Source organism: Melanotaenia boesemani, chromosome 22 (genome assembly GCF_017639745.1).
Source record: "Melanotaenia boesemani isolate fMelBoe1 chromosome 22, fMelBoe1.pri, whole genome shotgun sequence".
In the NCBI taxonomy this organism is placed as follows: Eukaryota; Metazoa; Chordata; class Actinopteri; order Atheriniformes; family Melanotaeniidae; genus Melanotaenia; species Melanotaenia boesemani.
In genome coordinates, this window is record NC_055703.1 from 1,889,049 (window position 1) to 1,913,866 (window position 24,818).

Consider the following 24,818-nt stretch of genomic DNA (forward strand, 5'->3'; position numbering starts at 1 on the left):
CAGTGTGACAGTCTCTGACGAGACAACGGCTTACCCTTATGAGGAGTGGCCCAAGACACAAACAACTGATCGGTTCTCCTGAACCCAGCTGTCCTATCCACATATACCCCCAGAGCCCGCACAGGGTATGAAGCCGCTCGTCCTCCTCCGAAGAAAACGGTGGAGGGTGAAAAGCCAACAGCTCCACAGACGGACATCTGTAAGAATGCCCCATCACCTTAGGCACGAACGCCGGATTAGGTTGCAAGTGCGCCTTAGCCCGCCCGGGGGCTAACTGCAAACAAGAAGGATGGACTGACAAAGCCTGTAAGTCACTCACCCGCTTTGCAGTGGTCAGAGCCAGAAGCAAAGCTGTCTTAATTGAAAGAAATTTCAACCCTACTGCCACAATGGGCTCGAAAGGGTGGTTAGAAAGGGCATCCAGCACCAGCGACAAATCCCACAATGGCACCAGTGGCCTAGACACTGAGAGCTTGCGGCGGGCCCCCTTCATGAAGCGGCACACCAAAGGGTGCTGCCCCACCGACTTATCACCAAAACCGAGGTCTTTGAGGTGATTCAGCACCGTAACGGAATCTTTGATCACCTGTTCCCGAGAGTGAGAGCAAATGAGATAGTCGTCTATGTACGAAAATATCCTGATGCCGCTGTTCCTCAGAGGAAACAGCGCTGCTTCTACACACTTGCTGAATACCCTCGGAGCTAACGAAAGGCCGAAAGGGATTGTCTGAAACTCGTAGGCCGCCCCTTGATAGGCGAACCTGAGGAATTTCCTGTGTGCTGGATAAATGGCAATATGAAAATACGCGTCTGCTAAATCGATCGTCAAAAACCAGTCGTTTGGACGAATCGAGCGGCAGAGCACTTTGTGTGTTAGCATTCTGAACGTGTATTTTCTTAAGTGTTTGTTCAATACACGGAGGTCCAGAATTGGCCGCAGGGATGAGCCTCCCTTCTTTGGAATGAGGAAGTACCAGGAATAAAAGCCCTGATGTATTTCCTCGCTCGGAACCACTCTGATTGCGTGTTTGTTCAATAACGACACAATCTCTTCTTCCAGAACATGAGCCGACGCTCCGTTTGCTACCGAAGCTAACACACCGTTGAATTTGGGTGGTTTCATAGCAAACTGCAGTCTGTAACCCTTGGCAACCGTTGACAACACCCAAGAGTGAACTGCGCATGCGCGCCACCTCTCTACCTGATTACTTCCTACGAAGTACTTACTCGGCACAATCCTGACTAGGTTGAAACTGCGTTCGGCAACGTACTCCTTGACGGGATGCCTGTGAACTGTTAAGCAGCTAACCCTGTAGCCTGGAACGCGCTGAGGGAGCAAGTAGTTTCTCACGGGAAGAAAGTGAGAATGAGTAGGAGGGGTCGGTCGGCCGTGTTAATATGAGGGGGCGGGGCCCCGAGCACGGCTTGACCGGTCTGTCACGGACAGACGTGATGTCATTGGAGCTTCCGTAGTTGGTCACGCCAAGGCGATTTCCCATAGTGAAACACCGAGCGAAGTTAGAAAAAGAACAATATGTTTCCTGATCATGGTGCCAAACGAAGCATATGTAGTGCAAACAGAAGTGGTCCAAGACCAGAACCCTAAGGATCACCATAAAATACTTTGGTTTGACATGCTGAAAGTGCTTACTCCACCTATGACTGCTACTTTTACTTACTGCTATTGGTTTTGGTACAGTTGTAGTTCTTAATATCATGGATATTGCTGTATTAAGTCGTTTAGCCAATTCTTAATAAGGCCTGTTTTTCGGCCTCTTGTCTGAAATGAACCACCCTAGGAATGAGTAAAGTAATCCTAGGAATGAGTAAAGTAATCCTAGGAATGAGTAAAGTACTCCTAGGAATGAGTAAAGTAATCCTAGGAATGAGTAAAGTAATCCTAGGAATGAGTAAAGTAGTCCTAGGAATGAGTAAAGTAGTCCTAGGAATGAGTAAAGTAATCCGAGGAATGAGTAAAGTAATCCTAGGAATGAGTAAAGTAGTCCTAGGAATGAGTAAAGTAGTCCTAGGAATGAGTGAAGTAGTATCTGAGGAGGAACTGTGCTACAGTAGATGATAAAAAGTGAACCTGGGCTGGTTTCCAGGTGTTCTAATGGAGGTGTCACGCAGGTAAATAACTCAGAAAGCCATCGGCCGATGATGGTGATGATGCTGATGGTGATTATGATGATGGACACCTCTATCAATGGTCAGAGTCAGGAGGATCCAGGGATAGACCCACATTCTCCCTAGAACCACCATGAGGATCTAGAAAGAAGTGAAGCCCAAGATAGTCTATGATAGGAAGAGAATCCTTCACTGTAAACCTCCTTAATCGCTATGGAAACCAGCAGGACCTTCATTGCTGATGTCAATCAAAGGCAGAGTCATAGGAGAACATGCTAGCAGAGTTTTTAGAGCTGGAATCAAACAATATGACCTGGTTTCTGGTTCTGGCTGCTCGCTCCAGAGTTTCTGTCCCACCTTGGTGAGACAGACGTCTCTGGAACCAGCAGGGTCTCTGTTGTCAAGGGACTCCTTGTTTGTGTGGAGAAGTTAGCAGAAGTTGTAACTGCTCTCATGGTTTTCTACATTCCCATATAACTGTTGGGGGTTTGAACTGTGTTTGGTCTGGATGCCGATGCTTTGTGGAGCCTTTTAACTGAGTTTCTCCTGTCATGTTGCTATGCTACATGTTAGCATTGCTGCTTTCTGGTGGCTGGTAGCATCTGCTGGACTGCAGGATCTCATGCTGCCTCCTACAGGAGGGGCTAGCCAGGAAAAGGTTAAACCGTTATCAAGCTGGAGATAAAATGAACTATTGCATGTAGATCAAAGATGACACAGACCATGCTACGAACCTTCTGATTACTGAGGGGATTGCTATGAAACTGAATTTCAGCTGGTGGATGATGTTATTTGTGGTGTCTTTTGCTGCTTAGATCCGACAGCTGCTTCAGTGGCTGGATCGTTTCTGGGATGTGTGCAGCACCCTAGCGGCTGACTTTCAGGGCGTCTCCATGCTGTCGCTCCACTGGCAGTGGGTGCAGAAACACCTCATCCTCCGCCTTCCTCAGCTGCTGCTGGGAGAGCCTCACTCCTCATTTGAGTAAACATTGAGTTTTTTTCTTTTCATAGTTTATTTCCATGTATAAACAGAGTATATCATCATTTTATCTGCTCTTGTGTGTTGCAGTACTTGTTAAAACTCTACAAGCAGTACGTTATAGTGAATGTTTGCTGACCCTTGCTCTGCCTCTTCTTTCCTGAAGAGGTAACCAGGAGCTACAGGTCGTTTCAGCTGCCATCCAGGCGGTCCTGTCCATTCCGGTGTCTGTGACCACCGCTCTGAAAGGCATCCAGAAGACCCTGGGGAAAGCTCTGCCCTTCAAGGTACGAAGATGATCTTAGAGGATATTTATCTGATTGTGTTTATCTAACATTCCTGCTCACTAAGAGGAAGAGAACATGAAAGCCTATCCATCCTCTTCATCAGCTGGCTTCAGTGGCTGAATGTGCTGCCCGGCTCAAGCTCCTGAGTAAAGCTGTGGACGTCAACCACCTGAGGCTGGACAGCTCTTTGGCTTCTTGGAGGCAGGATCTGGTCCGTCTTCAAGGTGCTGGACTCAGGCTGGACATCAAAGAAAGTCTCCTAGAAGCCTGGGGTCTGGTTCTGTTGGCGAACAACCAGCTGGACCCACAGAAGTCCGGTGAGCTCTATTACCTTTAACTGGAAGCAGCTGTATTTTTCCTGATGAGGGTGAAGGTGTCAGCTGCATCTTTGCTTTATAAGTGATTTTGGTTGGTTGTTGACATCTTCATCCAAAGATCTTGGAGGAGCATCCTTGATAATTTTACCTTCCTGAGGGATCAGGGGTCTTTTAGACTCCAGTATTAGCCTGTTTAGCCTCTGTGACCTTTGCAAACCAACCAACTGCTCTGAAACCTAATGTGAAATTATCTTCTCATCAGGGGTGCTGGAGAAGTTGGTGTCGAGTGTGGAGCAGCAGCACTGTCACATGACCTCCAGAGGACTCTTGGAGGACTGGTCTTTGTGTGAGGGGGAAGAGGCTGGAGGGGTCAACATGTCCAGGTCAGAGCTGCTCCAGCTCAGCCGCCGGACTCAGCTCTGGCCTCTGATGGAAGAACTGGCCATACTCAACCAGCTGCGACTCAGCTCCGACCTGCTGCGTCTGGCTCTGTCTCCTGGGTAAGATTCTGCCTCTCCTCGTGTTAGATTCATCCCGATGCTGCTGGATTGGAGAGTGAAGGTGTTGTGTGATCCTCAGCGACCTGGAGGATGAGGACTTCTTACGTCGGGAACTGTCCAGACATCTCCGTTACTGCCTTCAGTCAACGCCGATGAATGCCGGCCAGCTCCGGTCTCTGTGGTTCCTGCTCAGCAGTGACAGGGTTAGTAGACTAAGGATTTCCTGGTGATCCGGATCCGTGGTGGAAGGTTTCTGTCTGGTTTAGTGAAATCCAAATATCAGCAGGGTTGTCTGACTTCACAGTCAAATCAAACTTTATTTCTAAAGCACTTTTCATGCCGAAGGCATCACCATTGCAGCGATTTTGAACCTGTTGTAATATGTTCTTCTGGTCCTCATCAGAGCTCTGCTGCTGAATTCTGGAGTAGTTGCAGGTTAGAGACAACAGACTTTTTGGGAAGACCAGAGAGCGACTAGAAATAAAAGCATCAGCACCTCGGTGCTGGCAATAGAGAGAAACGAGCGACTCTGGCGATGTTTTTAAGATGATAAAATCCAGTTTTTGTTACATTTCTAATGTGTGAAATAAAATCCAGATCAGAGTCATGAACAGCCAGATTTCTCCCACACTGAGGTTTAAAATTTACATAATTTTGGTAAAATTATCTCTGTCTTGTCTTCAGGACCAATAATTAAAACTTCAGTTTTGTCCTGGTTGAGCTGTAAGAAGTTCTCTGCTGTCCATGACTTTATATAAAAAATCCAGTTTAAAAGGACGTTAACTGGCTCCAGGTCATCAGGAGACACAGTGATGTAAAGCTGCGTATGATCAGCTTAGCTGTGGAAATCAACGCCGTGTCTCTTGATGACGTCTCTAAGAGGCAACATGACAGATTAAAAAGAAGTGGGCCTACAACTGGTCCTTGGGGAACCCCACATTGGATTTTATGGATCTTTGAAAAGGATGTTATCCATATTTACATTAAACTGTTGATATGTGATATAGGAGTAAAAGCATTTTAGAACAGTACATGAGAGGCCCACCAGACTTCTGAGTCCGTCTAGTAAAATCTGGTAGGGTGGTCTGCACAGTCCTCACATGCAGCATCTGATGCAGGCATGGAGGACTTATTAAAACATGTGTTTATTAAAAGATCAGTGGTTATAAAAATCTTTTTTTTTTTTTTTTTTTTTTTTTTTTTATATAGAATGATGTTTGAGAAATGGAGCATTCTGGCCTGTTTCAGTGTATTCTTGTAGATTTTGAGTCCACATAAAATTTCATGATGGGCTGTTTCCTCTCTGCTCTCCTGCAGCTTCTTTTTAACTCATTAATTTCCAGGCGTCTCCACGGTGTTCTGGATTTAGTTCCTGATGTTTTTGTTTCAGTCTGTTGTTAAAATGATCTACAATAAAACCACATGAAGCAGGTAAAATCTGAGCAGGAGTTTGGTCTAAAATATTAATTAAACCTTAAACCTGCAGCTACTTCAGGAGTAATATATGGTTTCCTCACAGTTCTCATCGGCACCTCCAGGTGGCTAAATCTGGTGATGTTAAAAAAACACAGTAGTGGTCTGACACAGCCAGGTCAACAACAGAAGACACACCAGTGGACAGCCATAGGTTAGGCCCAGGTCCAGGGTGGGTCCTCTGCTGTCAGTCGGCTGTGTTACATGTTGCTTAAAATTCATGCTGTTTAAAAGGTTTAAAAACTCGCTGCCGTAGCTATCACGCCTATTATCGATATGTAGATTAAAATCACCAGGTATTATAATCTTATTGTGTTTAATGTGTATGGCTTACGAAAAACTCTAGAAACTACCGTTACAGACTGGTTTATACTGGGATTAAAAGCTGCTACAGACTGGTTTATACTGGGATCAAAAGCTGCTACACACTGGTTTATACTGGGATTAAAAGCTGCTACAGACTGGTTTATACTGGGATTAAAAGCTGCTACAGACTGGTTTATACTGGGATTTAAAGCTGCTACAGACTGGTTTATACTGGGATTAAAAGCTGCTACACACCGGTTTATACTGGGATTAAAAGCTGTTCCAGCTGCAATAGACTGGTGTTGAAATCAGCTTAAATAAATGAATCTTTTTCCCGCCCTCAGCTGGCTGAGGAGGTGCCGTTGGTGTGGAGCGAGCTGCTGTCAGAAGCTGTGGCTGCCCTGTGGACCTGCAGCGTGACATCAGACCCGGACCGCTGGCTGAACTGGGACCCTCTGACTCCAGAGACCCAGCCTCGTGCACCACTCCACCACAGAGCGGAAATCATGGTGCGTTGTTTTATTTATTTCACCTGCAAAGGCTCTAAGTTCTTGCAGGTTGATGCATGTTAAAAAGCTCCTGGTGTGGTTTTCAGGGTCCAGCCCTGCTGAGTAAAGCGGTGTGGTCTCGTTGCATGCTGGGAGTGCTCAGCAGCTGTGTAACTGGTGATCAGTGGGACCCCTCAGGAGCAGCCCTCCTTTCCCTGTCCCATGTAAACCTCGAGGAGTGGAAGGAGAGGATCCAGCAGCTGCAGGACCTTTCTGCTGTGCTATGGGGCAACATGGCCATCTCTGCCCTGGCTGATTTCAGGGGTACAGACTCCAGGCTCCAGGGTTCGGTCCTGCGTCGGCAGCTTCAGAGCATGGCAGACCTGCTGCCTCCCAGCCTGCAAGAGGGCTATATGGAAAGCTGTGAGAGCCTGGTGGAGAACGCCGACCCCCTCATTGCTGCCCAGGAGATCCAAACAGTCTTCAGAGACTTCTTACCTCCAGACCTCCTCCCTGACGGTCTCCTGAGGGCCTACATCACCTGTCTGCAGCAATACGTCCAGGGCAAAGTCCAAGGTTCCAACTCACTGGCTTGTTCAGGAGCATTCTGGGTCAACATGGGCCTGCTGCAGATCAAAGTGTGGACACCACAAACCATTTTCGACCCCGCTGTGAAGAGGGCCTACAAACTCCGTTACACCCAGCAAGAGGTCAGTATGTGGCTTTGTGTCATTTAGACGTGATCTTATGGAAATCTGTTCTCATCTCATTTCATCATACAGCTGACTCATCATAGATCCTTTCAGATGGCTCATATTTAAAGTGCATAGAGCAAGGAGTGATTCTACAGGGAGGAATGTGGGAAATGAAAACGTGTCCTGGTTTGTTGCAGCTGGCTCTGCTGCAGGACGAGTGGAGGGCACGGAGCTTCTCGTCTCAGCTGATGACCGGAGCAGAGCTGGAGGAGAGCAGCACCACCGATGGCTTCCAGCATCCTCGAATCAGGTCAGAGCATCACGCTGAGCAGCTTCAGTCATGAACGTCTTCCCTGAGCATCTCAGAAATGCTAAATGACTTCCTACAGGCAATGTGGTCATTTACAACCCCAATTCCAAATAAGAAATTTTACCATGTGATGAAAATATGAGCTGATAGTGAATCTGATGCAGCAACACGTCTAGAAAAAGTTGGAACAGGAGCAACAAAAGGCTGTAAAAGTACCTGGTACAAACCAGAAACACCTGGAGGAGCATTTGGACAACTAATTAGGTTACCTGGCAACAGGTCGGTAACATGACTGGGTATAAAAGGAGCATTTCAGAGAGGCAGAGTCTCTCAGATGGAAAGATGGACAGAGCTTCACCAATCTGAGACAAACTGGATCTAAAACTGTGGAACAATTTCAGAAAAATGTTCCTCAGACTGAATATTCATCATCTACAGTGTAGAATATCATCAGAAGATTCAGAGAATCAAGGGGGAATCTCTGTGTGCATGGGACAACATTCCTCAGCTGGTCTTCCCAGACGTTTACACAGTGTTAGAAGAGGTGAACATCTCAGGATTACAACACGTTTAAAATGACGCAACAAACTTTTTCACCTCTCTTATTTAGAGAAAATGACAGTTAAAGATTTATTTTTATTATTTTATCATAGCAGCACTGGAAATAATTATCATTTATTTGTTTTTCAGGAACCCCCACATTAGTTCCAAGCAGAAATTGTTTTGCTGGCTGTTTTCCACCACTTCTCACCTTCTAAACTAGTTTTTCTGGCTGCTTATGAAAATGTTCAGTGTGTGTTTGGTGCTTGGATGATACATCAGTAAATGCATGTTCATACGGTGTGAAAGCGTTCAAATAACCACGGTACCTGGCTTGTGTCTGCAGGTATCTGTGGATCCGCATGCAGCAGGTGAAGGACCAGATCTCCGAGCTGTCCAGGAAGCAGGCCTTTCGCCCTCCTCAGCCTCAGTATGGTCAGCTCTTCCAGGAGCTCCAGCATTACCTCTGCAGCATCGGCCAGATGTCGGCCATTGAGGACCTGCAGTCCCGGCTGCAGAAGGCCCTGCAGGGCTCCTCCTCTGCCAGGTCCAGGTCTGCAGTCCAGGCGCTTCTGAAAGAGGAGGCTGTGTGGCAAAACTCCCAGCAGCGCTTCTGCCAGAAGCTGCTGGAGGACTACTCACTTTTCCCTGACGTGGTCGGCCCGGTGAGGACCGGGATACTCCTGCTCCGGCATGGCATGAGGCTGGTGGCCTCCCAGGTGGCTAGCTGTCTCACTCCTGTCCCAGGTCTGTCCAAGCTGGTGTCCTGCCTGCTGGCTTTCCCCTCCATGTCCCCCAGCCTGCCATCCTACCTGGCTCGGGCAGATTTTCTGTGCTCCAGGGACTGCATGGATGTTCTTCGCGGTCTTCTGAAGCTTCTTCCCCAGCAGGACCCAGATCACGTGATCCCACAGTCCTCCAGTCTGATGCTGAATGCTTTGCTGTATGTCCAGTGCCACGCCTTGTCCACAGGAGACTTTGGTCCGGAGGCGTGCCAACTTTTCAGACACATCTGCCTGGTCAGAGCTTCCATCCATTTGCCTGTCAGGAGCTGGACTTGCACCAGGTGGTCTAAGTCTGTGCTGTTGTTGCTGCGTCTGTGTTGCAGGCTGTGGTGAATGAGTGGGACGAGCAGGAGAGAGGAAAGAGGGAGCGAGAGCAGCTGGAGGCCAGTCTGTACCGCAGCCGCAGCCGGCTGCATGGCTCAGGACTAACGGAGGACGAGCAGGACGAGAAGGACTTCAGGCTCCAGTTCCCTCAGTTCTCTAAGGTTCGCACATCTCCAACATGTGGGACTCTCAGAGCTTTCACAGCAGCAGGCCGACAAGTTTGATAAGACTCACTTCTGCAGGGCAAAAGAGTTCAGATTTGACTGGTAACCATGGTTACCACAGGAATGGTCCCAGCTTTGATAAGTCCAGGAATTGCATGGATGTCCTGATGAAAGTCTGTCCTACGAGGACCAGACCAGAGTTTTAGTTTAAAACCTTTAACTTATCCAGATTAAAGAAGCTGTTATTTCATGTGTGGAAGGGCCAAACATGAAAACAAGAATCACTTTCAAGCAATGAATGCCTTAAATCTAGAAGTTCTTGACATAAAAATAATTATTTTACTTTTCTGATACTTTTTTAAAGCAGGACTCTTTATTTATTGATTGATTGGTTGATTGACTGGGGCTCTAAACATTTTAAGCAAGTGAAATGTTGTCTGGTTGCGATAGTTCATTATGTCAGCTTGGCAAAAGAAATGAGGGGATGTTTGCTGGATTCTTTCTCTCTGGTGATGGATTCTGCATGGATGGAGAGCCTGGCGAGTCACAGAAATCCACCAGACCCAGCAAGAGCCAAACTCTTCATTTGGTTCAGATGTTTTTTCCAATTAATAACAAACTTAATGTGTTGAATGAATAAATAGACGAGGGTGAAAAGTCCGTATTTATCCACTAAGCATGGCTGAATCTGGAGTTAGGCGTGTTTCCACACACTGAGCCTATGATATTTAAGGTCTCCGACCATTTGACTAACATCAGCTGTGTCCAAACCCTCTCCAGGATTTTGCTGACATAATGTCCCAAACAAGTCTGGAAGGTCCTGCAGACACCGAGCTGGAGCAAGAGGAGGACGAAGGCCAGCAGGAAGCTCCTGAGACGGGCTCTTTGTCCTCCGTTGCCATGGACACAGTGGTCCAGGTCCACCAGCGCATGTGTCTGGCATACGCCAGATCACTGTGGTACCACGGCGCAGCACCAGCCAATCACAGCAAAGATCATATTAAAGCCCTAATCTCCTCCTACCAGATTGCGTCCCCTGTGATGTCACACTTCTATCATCTGATTGGTTAGTAAGGTTGAGTGTAAAACTGATAATTTCCAGTAGCAGAGTGGAGGTGGACTCTCAGCCCTACGTCTGTTCCTCAGATTCGGAGGTGGACCAGGGCCTGACAGGCAGCGGGCTGCTGGTCTCTGCGCTCCTCCAGAACACGGTGCAGGGCTCGGGGGGCGTTGCCGAGCTGGCCGTGACCTCAGAGGGACCGTACGACTTCTACCAGCAGCCCAACATGAGCCAGGCCCGCTTGTGTCTCCCTGTTCTGCAGCAGATGAGTGAAGCGGTGAAGCAGAGGCTGCAGGATTGGCCCGATCACCCCGCTCTGGTACAGGTGGGTTTGTCAGAGCGCTGGCGGTTTCCCTGCAATGGTGAGATGGACAGCAGCTTTCAGAGATATGACAGTTTCATATGTTGTTTTCAGCTCATGGTGGTGATTGAGAGGATCATGGCTTTCAGTCTGGCCAGCCCACTGGCAAAGTTCCTGAATGGTCTGGAGATCCTGCTTAGTAAGGCACAGGTGAGATTTGCATCGTCACAGTCGCTGTGTTTCAGTTCTGTCCGAAGCACCGGCTCACTCAGACCCTTACCCCTCACCAGGACTGGGAGAACAATGCCAGCCGCTCGGTGTCTCTGCGGAAGGAACTGGAAGCGGTCACACAGCTGATCATCTGCTGGCGCAAGCTGGAGCTGAAGTAGGAGGCTGTGAAGCGAGTGGTTTGTAAAAATGACTTCATAATCTGTTGATAAAGCAGTGTCCTGTCTCCTGTGTGTTTAGCTGTTGGTCAAACAGTCTGGACAATGCAATGAAGCGGCACACCCAGAAATCCACCAAACACTGGTTCTCCATCTACCAGCTGGTGGAGCGGTTTCTACAGGAACAGAGGGTGGAGACCAGTCCAGGTACATACAGAACGTCTCAAACCTCTCACTTCATCATGCAGACGGCCATCAGGTTCATACCTGTGAGCCTCCACGCACACACATGCAATAAACATGCACTTTAACCTACATGTATGTATGGACATCATGCCCAATATCTGCCCCGTAGCCCTGACTCTTAGGACAGACTCTGGGAATGGAGGTCTTCTTTTCTACTCTAAAGCCTGGCACACATAACGATATTTGGGCTGTTTTTGTCCTGATTTTGTGTCTTCCTCACCTCGGACGGCAAACGCCCGATCATAAGATTTCCCTGTCCAATCACCATGGGGTCTGTGGTTACGAGCCGATTTGTCTCGATAATCTGCGCCGAAACGGGTCGTAGTGACATTTGGGAACATTGAACATGTTCAATATTTCAGTGCGGCTTTCTGAAGAAAGCCGACGACTTGTGCATTCTGACTGCGTGGATGGTGACATGGTACGGAATTTATCCAATCAGAGAGCGAGCTGGCTGGGGACCAAGGACGTAAATAAAGTCCGTGTTCACATCTCCAGTCTGGTATTTTTCTAGTTCTGGCTTTTTCTGTTAACAATAGTCCCAAGACCACCATCATTCCCTCGTCCTATATGTCCTCTTCCATGCCTGGGTGTTGTGTTTTTCGATTGTTACTGTGTTTCTTCTTCTTTGTTTTTTGCCGGTTGTTGCTATGGTTCCTCTTCTTTGTTTTTTGCCGGTTGTTGCTATGGTTCTTCTTCCTTGTTTTTTTTCCAGTTGTTGCTATGGTTCGTCTTCTTTGTTTTTTTCCAGTTGTTGCTATGGTTCTTCTTCTTTGTTTTTTTCCAGTTGTTGCTATGGTTCTTCTTTGGTTTTTGCTGGTTGTTGCTATGGTTCTTCTTCTTTGTTTTTTTTCCAGTTGTTGCTATGGATCTTCTTCTTTGTTTTTTTTCCAGTTGTTGCTATGGTTCTTCTTGTTTGTTTATTGCCGGTTGTTGCTATGGTTCTTCTTCTTTGTTTTTTTTCCCAGTTGTTGCTATGGTTCTTCTTCTTTGTTTTTTTTTCCAGTTGTTGCTATGGTTCTTCTTCTTTGTTTTTTGCCGGTTGTTGCTATGGTTCTTCTTCTTTGTTTTTTTTTCCAGTTGTTGCTATGGTTCTTCTTCTTTGTTTTTTGCCGGTTGTTGCTATGGTTCTTCTTCTTTGTTTTTTACCAGTTCTTGCTATGGTTCTTCTTCTTTGTTTTTTACCAGTTCTTGCTATGGTTCTTCTTCTTTGTTTTTTTTTCAGTTGTTGCAATGGTTCTTCTTTGGTTTTTGCTGGTTGTTGCTATGGTTCTTCTTCTTTGTTTTTTACCAGTTCTTGCTATGTTTCTTCTTCTTTGTTTTTTTTTCCAGTTGTTGCTATGGTTCATCTTTGGTTTTTGCTGGTTGTTGCTATGGTTCTTCTTCTTTGTTTTTTTCCAGTTGTTGCTATGGTTCTTCTACGTTTCGACGTTTGTACAGCTCGGAGGACTAGATTGTAAATGAGTTGCTGGACAGCATCGTTATGTGTGTGTTGTTCTGTGATTACATTTTCGGAGCCACCTCACACAGTACCATCATAACTGTTTTTTTTTATCTTTGTGTATGAGGTCTTGACCAGATAAAAAATCTCACAAGATTAAAAAAATGGCTATGTACCAGGCTCACGATGGTGATACTTCATGTTCTCCATCATGAACTTGTTGATGATGAAGGATCTTTCTATTTAAACCATTTTAGCTTCCTGGCTAACAAATACAGAAGGTTAATAATGATTGTTGAAGTGTTCAACACCAAACAAACCAGTTAAATCAGACAGATCTGCAGTTTCTTGTAGTATTTTAGAGAAAGGAAAAAAATTGTCCAAAATGTGGAGGTTATTTGCCACCAGTGGGATCTAGCTGTGGTCTAAATCTAGACTGTTTTAACCAGTAAAGTCATTGAACTATTTTAAACTAGCAGCAGGAAGAACAGATCCTCTGAGTCGTTTTCAGTCCGTCTGGGATTAGATGTTTACATCTGCCTCCCACCAGGTTGTTCTGCAGTGGGTGCACCACTCTGAGATTATACACCATGTTGTCAGACAAACATTTAAATATTAAAAATGTTTTCTTTATTTTTGTCTGGCAGAGGGAAAATTCCCTCCAGATTTACAATCCAGCTTTATCTATAAAACACCGTAAGAACAACACAGCTAGCTAAAGTTCACACACTGAAGCAGAGAAAAGTTGTTAAGCTCATTTAGAAAAACTGGGTTTGACCACTGAGATAATTTGTGCATCAAATATAAGTTTTCTGTCCGGCGTTACATCGAGGTTTGTTGCTACCGATGTCACATACTGACTTAATGATGGTGGACGTATCACTAGGCTCACACAGCAGAACTTTGCTCTAAGATCATAAACTTCTACAGTTTATAGAAAATGTATTTTTCTGCTTCAGTTGCTCATAATCTGACTAACATCAACATGAAAATGGAATATGATGCCATATTTCTGGAGAATTCAAAAGGAAGCAATTACTGGGAGAAGAGAAGAAACCCAAGAATAGATCCCTGAGGCAAGCCACACCAGAGAGGCCCTGGAGACAGGCCTTCACCGTAACACCCACCAAATGTGGGCTCAAATTTAATTTGGTGGGTTTAATATAAACTTACAGACACTTTGGCAGGTGATGAAACAGTGATGCGTCTCGTCAGCGAGAGTCGGCTACCATCAGGGGGGCCGGACACTCAGCAGGGAGGGGGTGGGACGGGAATATATCGGAGAGCATCACTTTACCAAGCCCTTACTCACTGTGGGCCCACATACATGGCAGCTGCCACCATTTTTACTACAGTGTCTCTGCATGGACAAACGGATTTAAAACTGCAGTAGCTGTTTTGTCTGATAGCTAGAGCTCCGCTTGGGATCAGAAACCAGTACATGCAAAGTTACCTGTAGTGCAGTCATCTCTGCACCTGAGGCCTCTGGATCCACTCTCGCATGATGAAACTTCTTTATGTCTGAAAGAAGTTTGGCCACTGATGGCCACCGTACATTCACTACTGCGCAATACGCGTCTTTACCACAAGAGAAAAGTAGTTCTACAGACTGGACCTTTAAGTAGGACCTGGATCACTGCACCACCCAGCTCCAAGAGGACCTGATGGTCCACTGTTAGCTCCAACAGGCCCAAACTGTGACCAGATTTTTTCCCTCCCTGTCCTTCTGCAGATGAAGAAGTGGAGCGCCTCTCTGTATCTGCAGTATCATCTACTCTCCAGGCCTTCATGGAGGGTTCCACCCTGGGCGAGTTCTCGACCCGTCTCGGCATGCTGCTCAGCTTCCACTGCCACCTCCTGCTGGCACCCCCCCAGCCCGGACGAGGTCAGCCGTCACTCATTTACCGTGTACAGCAGCGTTAGCTCTCTGAGCTCACCTCCATCTGAGGTCCCAGAGACACAGAAGTACCTTACACACTGACAAAAATACTGAGAAATGTACAGACAGTAGTAAGAAAGTACATTACATAGTAAAATTGTGGCGAGAATGCAGTAATAAATAGTAAATATAGTACTAAAAGTGAGTTTATGAATAATAAATGAGACAGAATCACTGTGTTCATGGAGATTTTAGCTCCTTCTGCACCAGAAATTGGACAAATTGTGTTTTAAAGTATGTCAAACCTTTATTTGAAGGTTAGAATGTAAAATAATGCGGTTTCTCTGACCATGACACAGTCTTTAGTTTTTGGTGGTGTTTGGTGACGTTCTTTTAGCCACAGATCTTTCTGGATGTATGTGAATCAGCTGAAGATGATGAAGATGAAGATGAGCCCTGTTTAATGTCCATACTGTGTAATCGAGTGCTGATTAAATAGATTTTTTCCCTCTTGTGTAGAGTCTTTGTCCAGTCTTCTGTGGAATCTTCATCAGTACTACAGTCAGTTCTCTGAAGGCATCCTGAGCAGAATCACTCAGCTCAGACAGCCCGTTGAGAAGGAGCTCAAGGTTCAAAGCTTTTTCCTCATGAGATACCAGTAACCTGTGAGATTCAGCCAGTACCGTTGGTGATGTCCACTCTCATGTCAACTCTGATTCTCAGGACTTTGTCAAGATCTCCAAGTGGAATGACGTCAACTTCTGGTCCATCAAACAGTCAGTGGAGAAGACACATCGGTATGTCATGTGACCAGGAACTTGGCTAGACAGTGGAAAGATGGTGCTGCCAACTCTTTCCTGCTTTTCCTTTTCTTCTAGAACTCTGTTCAAGTTCATCAAGAAATACGAGGAAGCTCTGAATAGTCCCAGCGTTCCTGCTCTGGTTGAACAAGGAACCAGTGCGAGCTTGGACAGCGTGGACACGAACTCAGAGGAAACACCTATCCATCGAGTTCACCGAGTTCTGAAGAACAATCTGCCTGGAAAGGGAAGAGATCTGCAGGTATCATCTCTTATCATCTGACTCCCGATCGCATATGAAGAATCTCTTTTTTCCCCTAATCTGCTCTGCTTGTTTCAGAATGGAGACCCAGACGAGAGCGCTGCAGCATCGTCTTTACTGGCTCGTCTGCCTGTCCTGTCCAGGAAAATGAAGAAGATGTGCATCCAGCTAACAAGGAAAAACGCAGCTCCTGAACTGGCTGAAGATCTCGACTGCTTCACTGGTAAGATGCCCAACTCTGCTAAATGTCACAGTTTGCCGGGAAGAAGTGGCAGGTTTCTAGCTTGAGAAGGAAAAACTAACTCTGTGTGCCTCACCTTCAGACTGCTCCGTTAAACACCTGCACGGGGATGAAACCTTCCCTCAGTTTTATTCATGTCCCTCATTCTTTTCAGGGTCAGGCAGGCTCTGCAGGCTGCTGCACAGGGTTAGGGTTAGACACCTGTACACACACCTGTGCACACACCTGTACACACACCTGTACACACACCTGTGCAGACACCTGTACACACACCTGTGCACACACCTGTTCACACACCTGTTCACACACCTGTGCAGACACCTGTTCACACACCTGTGCAGACCCCTGTACACACACCTGTGCACACACCTGTACACACACCTGTGCAGACACTGCGTAGAGTTTTATCGTTGTACATCTAAACAGGAACAAACTCACAGACTGAATCTTTCTTTGCACATTTTCTCTGAATAAAAATGGCTGTGTTGCTCGAGTCAAGCGGAAGAATAACGCCAGCCTTATTTCTTATAGACTTCATTTGAAAAACTAGTAGATCATAATTTGTCTGCCATCCAAAACACCACCGAACATCTAAGCTTGGCACAGAAAGCGGGTGAATGAGTATTTGATGGCTAATTTCTTTGTTGTAACAAAGCCTCTTGGTAATAAACCTCATTCTGTTGGAAAGTCTTTTTATTTCCCTTTAAAACGGAGCCAAATTTGTAAGGAAAATCCATTTTGGGATGAGCAGCAGAGCTGAGTTTGTGGGCTGTGGGTTGAGAAATTCAGCAGTTCTTGCTTTCAGGTGAGGTGATCAGCAACCTGAAGGACCTGCAGAGCCTCTACGTGGACATGACAGCAGATAAAGACAAGCAGAAGTCTGAGGTCAAACACATCCTTCAGCAGAAGCAGAGGGCGCTGTCCGACCTCTTCAAGATGCTCGCTGATATAGGTGAGCTTCCCTCTCTGACATACAGCTTCTGTAATGTTCTTATCTTAAATCTGAATGCTTGACGTACCGTTCCTCTGTTTAGGTCTGTCGTACCGTAAAGGCCTGACATGGAGCAGGACGTCATACCCGGAGCAAACCCTCTGTCTGCAGCCGCTGGAGATGAGCGCTGCCCTGTCTGCTGTGAAGAACCAGGACCAGGCTGAGGACATGTACACAGCTTACCGTCTGTTTTTTACTGAGAAAGCTGTTCCTCTTCCAGCTATGTCAACTGTTTGTCCTGCATTCTTCTTGTTCTAGGTTGTTTAGGGAGCTGTTGACCACATGGGATGGATGTCAGAAGTACTTCTACCGTTCGTGGGCCAGAAGAACAGCGCTGCAGACAGCTCTGCAGCACGCTGTGAAGGTGAAACTGTAGTCCACAGTTTAACCGCTTGCTGAGTTTACTGGGAGTGTGTATCTGATGTGTGTGTTTCTGTGTGGTTGTAGGAACTAGGGATAGGAAATATAGAGCGCTGCAGAGGTTTCTCCTCCCACCTGTTCAAGCTTCTCCTCAGACAGAGACGTCGACTAGCTAAACTCACTGAGCAGTGGGTTTCCCTCCGGTAAGTCAGGACAGGATGCAGGCTGCTGGGGAATGACTAAAACATAAAGATACAAGACAAGAATTACCACACCGACATACACTTAACATCCTCTTCATCAGCTCCACTTGTTCTACTTCCTCTTACCACTGACATCCAACCAGCCAATCACACGGCAGCATGTAGACATGCAGACGTGGTGAAGATGACTTGCTGGAGTTCAAACTGACCATCAGAATGAGGAAGAAAGAAGAATTAAGAGACTTTGAATGTGGCATGGTTGCTGGTCTGAGTATTTATTGGGATTTCCACCCACAACCATCTCCAGGGTTTCCAGAGGATGGTCTGAAGAAGAGAAACCAGATCTCAGTCCAGTAGAGCAGCTTTGGGATGTGGTGGAACGGGAGATTCTCATCATGGATGCAGCCGACAAACCTGCAGCAACTGTGTGATGCTGTCATGTTAATATGGAGAAAACCTCTGATGAAGGTTTCCACCACCTGGTTCATCTATCACACCAGGATTAAAAAGGTCCGACCCGGTACTAGAAGGTGGACCCGATGAAGAGGACGACCCGGTACTAGAAGGCGGACCTGATGAAGAGGACGACCCAGTACTAGAAGGTGGACCCGATGAAGAGGACGAGCCGGTATTAGAAGGTGGACCCGATGAAGAGGACGACCCGGTACTAGAAGGCGGACCCGATGAAGAGGACGACCCGGTACTAGAAGGTGGACCCGATGAAGAGGACGAGCCGGTACTAGAAGGTGGACCCGATGAAGAGGACGAGCCGGTATTAGAAGGTGGACCTGATGAACAAGACGATCCGGTACTAGAAGGTGGACCTGATGAAGAGGACGACCCGGTACTAGAAGGTGGACCTGACGAACAAGACGACCCGGTACTAGAAGGTGGACCTGACGAACAAGACGACCCGGTACTAGAAGGTGGACCCGATGAAGAGGACGACCTGGTACTAGAAGGTGGACCTGACGAACAAGACGACCCGGTACTAGAAGGTGGACCTGACGAACAAGACGACCCGGTACTAGAAGGTGGACCTGATGAAGAGGACGACTCAGTGTTTTTATGTTTTTATTTAGTAGTTGAACATTTCTCATGGTTTTCTCTTGTCTTCACCCAGGAGGCTGACAGACAACATCCAGGACATTAAGACCCACTATGAGGATCCTGGCTGCACCCTCCCTCCCCAGGACTCTCTGGGGGCCTGGCTGAACCGAGGCCAGGCCCTGGCCGCCCAGTGTGCTACGCTTCTACAGCAGCTGGCCTGGCTGCTGCAGGCTTGTCCTGAAGACCCGCAGCAGAGCGAGCAGGAAAGCAGTGGCATGCAGCGCACCCTGAGGTGTCCGTCCCCGCTCGCAGCCCTGCGCCAGCCCCCTGGCTGCTTGATGAGGAGGGGGGACGCATCGTGGTCCAAGCTCCACCAGCATGTCACTGACATGCTGAAGCAGAGCCAGGACCTGAAGAAGGAGCTGGCTTCTTTGGCACAGCAGGCCTCGGAGACAGTTCTCTACACATGGTAAGCACTTTAAAACTGAAGAATTTCTGTAGCAACATCAGCTAAAACCAGTCCCAGTGACATGGTTTTCCCTGCAGGAGCAGCTTTTCCACATGCAGCTCAGCTGTTGAGCAGCTGGGAGCTGTGGCAGCTCAGATGTCCAGCATTCAGCAGCTCTTCACCCCCGCCATGTGTGTGGGCAGTGCAGCCAGCCAGCCAGGCATCTTCCAGAGCCTGCAATATGTCCGAGGACAGGTGGAGGCTTGTATCACAGAGTTCACCACCTGGAAGACCCATCTGCTCTCCCTGGGACACCAACACACGGGTAAAAGATAATCTCACCTCGTAGTCCTTCATGTGACGCTGTCAGACAACCTGATGCATGAAGTCTGAGCCTTTTCTCCACAGATCAGCCGTCGGCCTTCTGTACTCGGTTCTCTGCTGAGCTGGAGGCGAGCATCAACGCGGTGCTGTGTGCCGTTCAGACTCTGGTGAAGAGACAAGAGAGGGAGCAACATGAAGACCAGAAGAGAGGTTAGAGTGATGAAGCTGCATCTCTGCTTCGCTGCAGCTGTGTAGCAGGAGCATTTCACCTGTACCAGACACGAGCTGGTAAATTCCCTCTGACTAGACTAGACGATGTTGTTTCAGATGCTAGTGAAGAGGAGAAAGAGCCGTCTGCGGATGACCTGCTGAAGCCTGGTCACCTGACCCGGCTCCTGGGGAAGGAACTGGAGGCTGAGGTGGAGGCTCTGTCTGTGGAGGATGTCATGGTCGGGGTGGGGAGGCTGCTGAGCTGTCTGAGAAGACGCAGAGACTCCTGTCAACCATCACAGATCCAGGTACCAACACAATCAGCTGACAAGGTCTCATCTCCGTACTAAATATGCCTCTTTACTCATTCCTAGGATTACTGTACTCATTCCTAGGATTACTTTACTCTCAGATGGAAAGATGGACATCCGTCTATCCATCCATCCATCCATCTATCTTCTTTCTGTCTTTCTTTCTTCTTTTGACAACTAATCAGGTTACCTGCCAACAGGTCAGTAACATGACTCGGTATAAACAAAGAGAGGCAGAGTCTCTCAGATGGACATCCATCTGTCCGTCCGTCCATCCATCCATCCATCCATTATCTGCTGCTTATCCGGAGTCGGGTTGCGGGGGCAGCTGCCTAAGCAGGGAAACCCAGGCTTCCCTCTTCCCGGCCACATTCACCAGCTCATCCGGAGGGATCCCGAGGTGTTCCCAGACCAGCTGAGAGATGTAGTCTGTCCAGCGTGTCCTGGGTCTTCACCAGGGAGGCGTCCAGGAGGCATCCTAACCAGATGCCCGACCCACCTCATCTGGCTCCTCTCGATGAGGAGGAGCAGTGACTCTACACTGAGCCCCTCCCAGATCACCAAGCTTCTCACCCAATCTCTAAGGGAGGAAACTCATTTTGGCCGCTTGTATTCGCGATCTCGTTCTTTTGGTCACTACCCACAGCTCATGACCATAGGTGAGGGTAGATTTACTGGAACGTAGATCGACTGGTAAATCGAGAGCTTTGCCTTTTGGCTCAGCTCCTTCTTCACCACGACAGACCGCAGCGTTCGCATCACTGCAGACGCTGCACCGATCCGTCTGTCCATCTCCCTCCATCCTTCCCTCACTCCTGAACAAGAACATGAGATACGCAAACTCCTCCACTTGGGGCAGGACCCTACTGCAGACCTGGAGAGAGCACTCCACCCTTTTCTTGCATTTTTAATTATTAAGAAATCAAGATATTATTTATCTTGATATCAACCTGAAGTCTTTGCAGTCTGCAGCATAAATGAAGGAACTGGCCTCTCTGTGTGAGTTTATGTAATTTGATGTTTTCACCTTGATTGTGGTTTGTGTGTGTGTTCAGGAGGTAAACAGGTCATGCAGGATGTTGGTGCGCCTTGAACCTGTTCTGGGGATTTACTCGGACCTGGTGCGCTACTACCTGGCTGTTTCACTCGGAGTACACAGGAGCACTGGCAAACTCCTCTCAGTCCTGGCCAGCATCTTCACCGAGCTCGCCCAGAAGGTCCAGAGTCCCGTAATTATGACTCACAGCAGAAAATAAAGATGGCTCAGTGATCCGCTGACCAGATGTTGTTCTGTCCTCCCCAGGGCTTCTGCCTGCCTCAGGAGCTGATGGCTGCTGGAGATGGAGAGGGCGCCACCGAGTTCCACGATTACGAAGGGGGGGGGAATTGGTGAGGGCGAAGGCACCAAAGACATCAGTGACAAGATCGAGAATGAAGATCAGGTGAGCTGAAACCCGTGCTCAGCTGAGGCTGGGAAAGGAATCTATGTGCTCCATACGCTGCTGCAGCACAGTTCACGATGAGTGACATGTCCGGTCTCGTCTTCCTGGAGGTGGAGGATTCCCACCAGGAGGGTCAGGAGAAGGAAGAGCAGCAGGATAAAGGCAACATCAAGGCAGAAGACAACGCCATTGAAATGTCTGAAGACTTTGATGGCCAGATGCACGATGGAGACGAGAATGAAGCAGGTCAGTTTAACAGAGACACAAGTATCCTGTAGGGGTTCCCAGCCTGGGGTCCCCTAAAGAGCACTGGGATCCCTGAGCTTTGCCTGTCCAGAGCTAGTGTGATTTAAATAAAGACCATGTCCACACAGAGACCTGCTGAGGTGGATTTGTTTAAGTTTTTTATCATGTGGGTGTTGCATTCACATGAAACCAGAGTTCTGGGACTTTGCTCTGAGCCACGGTGCAGATGATTGGTCCTTATTCAGACTGCATGATGGTAATTAGCTAAACTTCGGTTTTATCAGAGGAAAGGAGTCCGACAGAATGCAGCATTTATGGTGGGAGCAGCTGATGAAAGAACCAAAATAAAGCATGCTTTCTACGCTGGGGTGGTGGGGGTCCACAGCTGGTTGGAGGTTGCATGATGGGGTCCTCAGAGGAAATAGGTTGGGGACCAGTGGTCCAGTTATTCAGCATCGCTGCCTTCTCGTGGTGCACCGCGTTTAATATGAACTCTGGAAGCAGCTCCAGCATCTACTGAGTTCTTCTTTCTGGAAATTTCTCTCTGATCATTTCTAGGTGAAGACAAGCAGTCGGATACAGAAGAAGAGGACGAGCTGGAGAAAAAAATGGGAGATCTGGGAGAAGGTCAGATGGATACGCTGGATGAGAGAATGTGGGGGGATGATGATGATGAAGATGAGGAAGAAAGTGAGGAGGAGGAGTCTGGGCAGGGCATGGACCAGGTACCTCCACAGCATCACTTTTAATCTTCCCAGTATTCCAATGTTCACATTTCAGGAAATAACCTTTCAAATTGTTGTTTTTATTTTTGATGAATGCCTGATTATTTCAGGGGGAGTCAGAGCTGGTTGCCAAAGATGACAACCTGGATTCTGCAGATCCCAGCAAAGACCAGAAGAACCGGGACAAGGAGGAGCCCCTGTGTGAAGAGGAGGAGAAAATCCACGAACAAGGAGACGAGGTAGTTTTTATTACAGCTGCAATCGTATTTATACAAACCCCATTATCATTAATTCCTGTACTCATTCCCAGGATTACTTTACTCATTCCCAGGATTACTTTACTCATTCCTAGGATTACTTTACTCATTCGTAGGATTACTTTACTCATTCCCAGGATTACTTTACTCATTCCTAGGATTACTTTACTCATTCGTAGGATTACTTTACTCATTCCCAGGATTACTGTACTCATTCCCAGGATTACTTTACTCATTCCTAGGATTACTTTACTCATTCGTAGGATTACTTTACTCATTCCCAGGATTACTGTACTCATTCCCAGGATTACTTTACTCATTCCTAGGATTACTTTACTCATTCGTAGGATTACTTTACTCATTCCCAGGATTCCTGTACTCATTCGTAGGATTACTTTACTCATTCCCAGGATTACTTTACTCATTCCTAGGATTACTTTACTCATTCGTAGGATTACTTTACTCATTCCCAGGATTCCTGTACTCATTCGTAGGATTACTTTACTCATTCCCAGGATTACTTTACTCATTCCCAGGATTACTTTACTCATTCCCAGGATTACTTTACTCATTCCTAGGATTACTTTACTCATTCGTAGGATTACTGTACTCATTCCCAGGATTACTTTACTCATTCCTAGGATTACTGTACTCAATCCTAGGATTACTGTACTCAATCCTAGGATTACTGTACTCAATCCTAGGATTACTGTACTCTATCCTAGGATTACTGCACTCTATCCTAGGATTACTTTACTCATTTCTAGGACCACTTTACTCATTCCTAGGACTACTTTACTCATTCCTAGGATTACTGTACTCAATCCTAGGATTACTTTACTCCATCCTAGGATTACTTTACTCCATCCTAGGATTACTTTACTCATTCCTAGGATTACTTTACTCAATCCTAGGATTACTTTACTCTATCCTAGGATTACTCTACTCATTCCTAGGGCTACTTTAGAAATTTCTAGGACTACTTTACTCATTCCTTCACTAGGACACATATCTTGATTCTGCCACTTTAGTAGTAATCCCACATCACAGGGCAGACCAGGATTATACATACAGACCTGGTAGTTGTGAAGATATACTTTATTTATTTTGGGTGGTTCATTTCAGATAAGAGGCAGAAAAACAGGCCTTATTAAGATGAAGCTAAACAACGTAATACAGCATTATGAATGATATTATTAACTACAACTGTACCAAAAAGAAAAAGCAGTAAGTAAAAGTAACAGTAATAGGTGGAGTGAGCACTTTCAGTTTGTCAAGCTGTTCATCCTCCACACAAACCAAAATAATTTATGGTGTTCCTCAGGGTTTGACAGATTGTAGTGTGAAGACCCAAGAATATTAGTGAGTTTGAGATTCTTTGTGTGAGGAATGGGCTGAGATTCCTCAGGTAGCAAGCAGAAACCTCCGGCGGTGAAATGTGAAGCCTATGCTGAAGTGCAAAAAAATGTGCAGTTCCCCCATCGTCCTCTAGGGGCTCCAAAACAGAGCAAATCCTAATAGACTCTCATGTTAAAAAGACCAACTTCACAGCAGAAACAAACAGGTTTAAAGCCTGGTACAAACATCCATTTTAGGATTAATAGGTCAAGTTTCACCATTCACCATTTTGTGGGGAATTTAGAGAAACCATTTGTAATATTAGTTGTTTTGAGCCAAATAAATCATTAATTCATTCTTGAAAAATTTTGATTGTAAATTCTGACATCCTGCCCCCCCCCCGTCCTCCCCGAAATTATGAAGTGATCTGTGCTCTCGCTGATTCCCAGAGGGAGTTTGATCAGAATGAAGTGGACCCCTTTCACGGACAGCAGGACAAGGTCCCTGAGCCTGAGGCCATGGAGCTGCCCGAGGACCTTAACCTGGACCAAGATGAAGAGGCTGGAGATGATGAAGACAGCAAGGGTGATGGTGAAGGTGAGACCTGAGGCTGAACTTGTTTATTTTGATGAGGTGAATTAAAATGAGATATTCCATTAATCCAAGAGGGAAATTCTAATCACAATGTTGGAGATTGAAACATCATACTGATATCCAGGAAAATATGACATTAGAAGGCATAACTCTTTTTTAATAGGAACTCCTCATTGAGATTTGGGTCTTTTTTCGCTTAAATTGACTTAAACTGAGCACTTTTTTCCCGTCATGACTGAATAATAAATTGATGATAATTTAGCATTGTCTTGCTGAAATCTGAAAGGCCTTCCCTGAAAGAGACGTCGTCTCGATGGGAGCAGATGTTGCTCTAAAACTTCTAGACCTTTGCCTCAGACCATTTCAAATGAGCTTTGGTCCAGAGAAGACGGAAGAAGCTGGTTCTGG

At 46.7% G+C, this 24,818-nt stretch overlaps 1 protein-coding gene across 1 annotated transcript in view; it reads left to right on the forward strand.

Annotated features, from left to right (window-relative positions):
* mdn1 (midasin AAA ATPase 1) overlaps window positions 1–24,818 on the forward strand; it is a 94,402-nt gene that overhangs the window by 59,679 nt on the left and 9,905 nt on the right. The window contains 35 exon segments of the mRNA XM_041975695.1: window positions 2,943–3,109; window positions 3,273–3,393; window positions 3,497–3,710; window positions 3,973–4,210; window positions 4,290–4,413; window positions 6,334–6,498; window positions 6,585–7,187; window positions 7,370–7,482; window positions 8,369–9,041; window positions 9,131–9,292; window positions 10,076–10,361; window positions 10,442–10,680; window positions 10,771–10,866; window positions 10,947–11,041; window positions 11,125–11,249; window positions 14,462–14,614; window positions 15,128–15,237; window positions 15,332–15,405; window positions 15,487–15,670; window positions 15,749–15,893; window positions 16,717–16,863; window positions 16,946–17,072; window positions 17,161–17,266; window positions 17,350–17,465; window positions 18,589–18,984; window positions 19,062–19,288; window positions 19,372–19,497; window positions 19,615–19,805; window positions 20,864–21,025; window positions 21,112–21,183; window positions 21,185–21,250; window positions 21,361–21,496; window positions 22,055–22,221; window positions 22,332–22,460; window positions 24,266–24,413. Of these exon segments, the coding sequence (XP_041831629.1) occupies window positions 2,943–3,109; window positions 3,273–3,393; window positions 3,497–3,710; window positions 3,973–4,210; window positions 4,290–4,413; window positions 6,334–6,498; window positions 6,585–7,187; window positions 7,370–7,482; window positions 8,369–9,041; window positions 9,131–9,292; window positions 10,076–10,361; window positions 10,442–10,680; window positions 10,771–10,866; window positions 10,947–11,041; window positions 11,125–11,249; window positions 14,462–14,614; window positions 15,128–15,237; window positions 15,332–15,405; window positions 15,487–15,670; window positions 15,749–15,893; window positions 16,717–16,863; window positions 16,946–17,072; window positions 17,161–17,266; window positions 17,350–17,465; window positions 18,589–18,984; window positions 19,062–19,288; window positions 19,372–19,497; window positions 19,615–19,805; window positions 20,864–21,025; window positions 21,112–21,183; window positions 21,185–21,250; window positions 21,361–21,496; window positions 22,055–22,221; window positions 22,332–22,460; window positions 24,266–24,413 (6,403 nt within the window).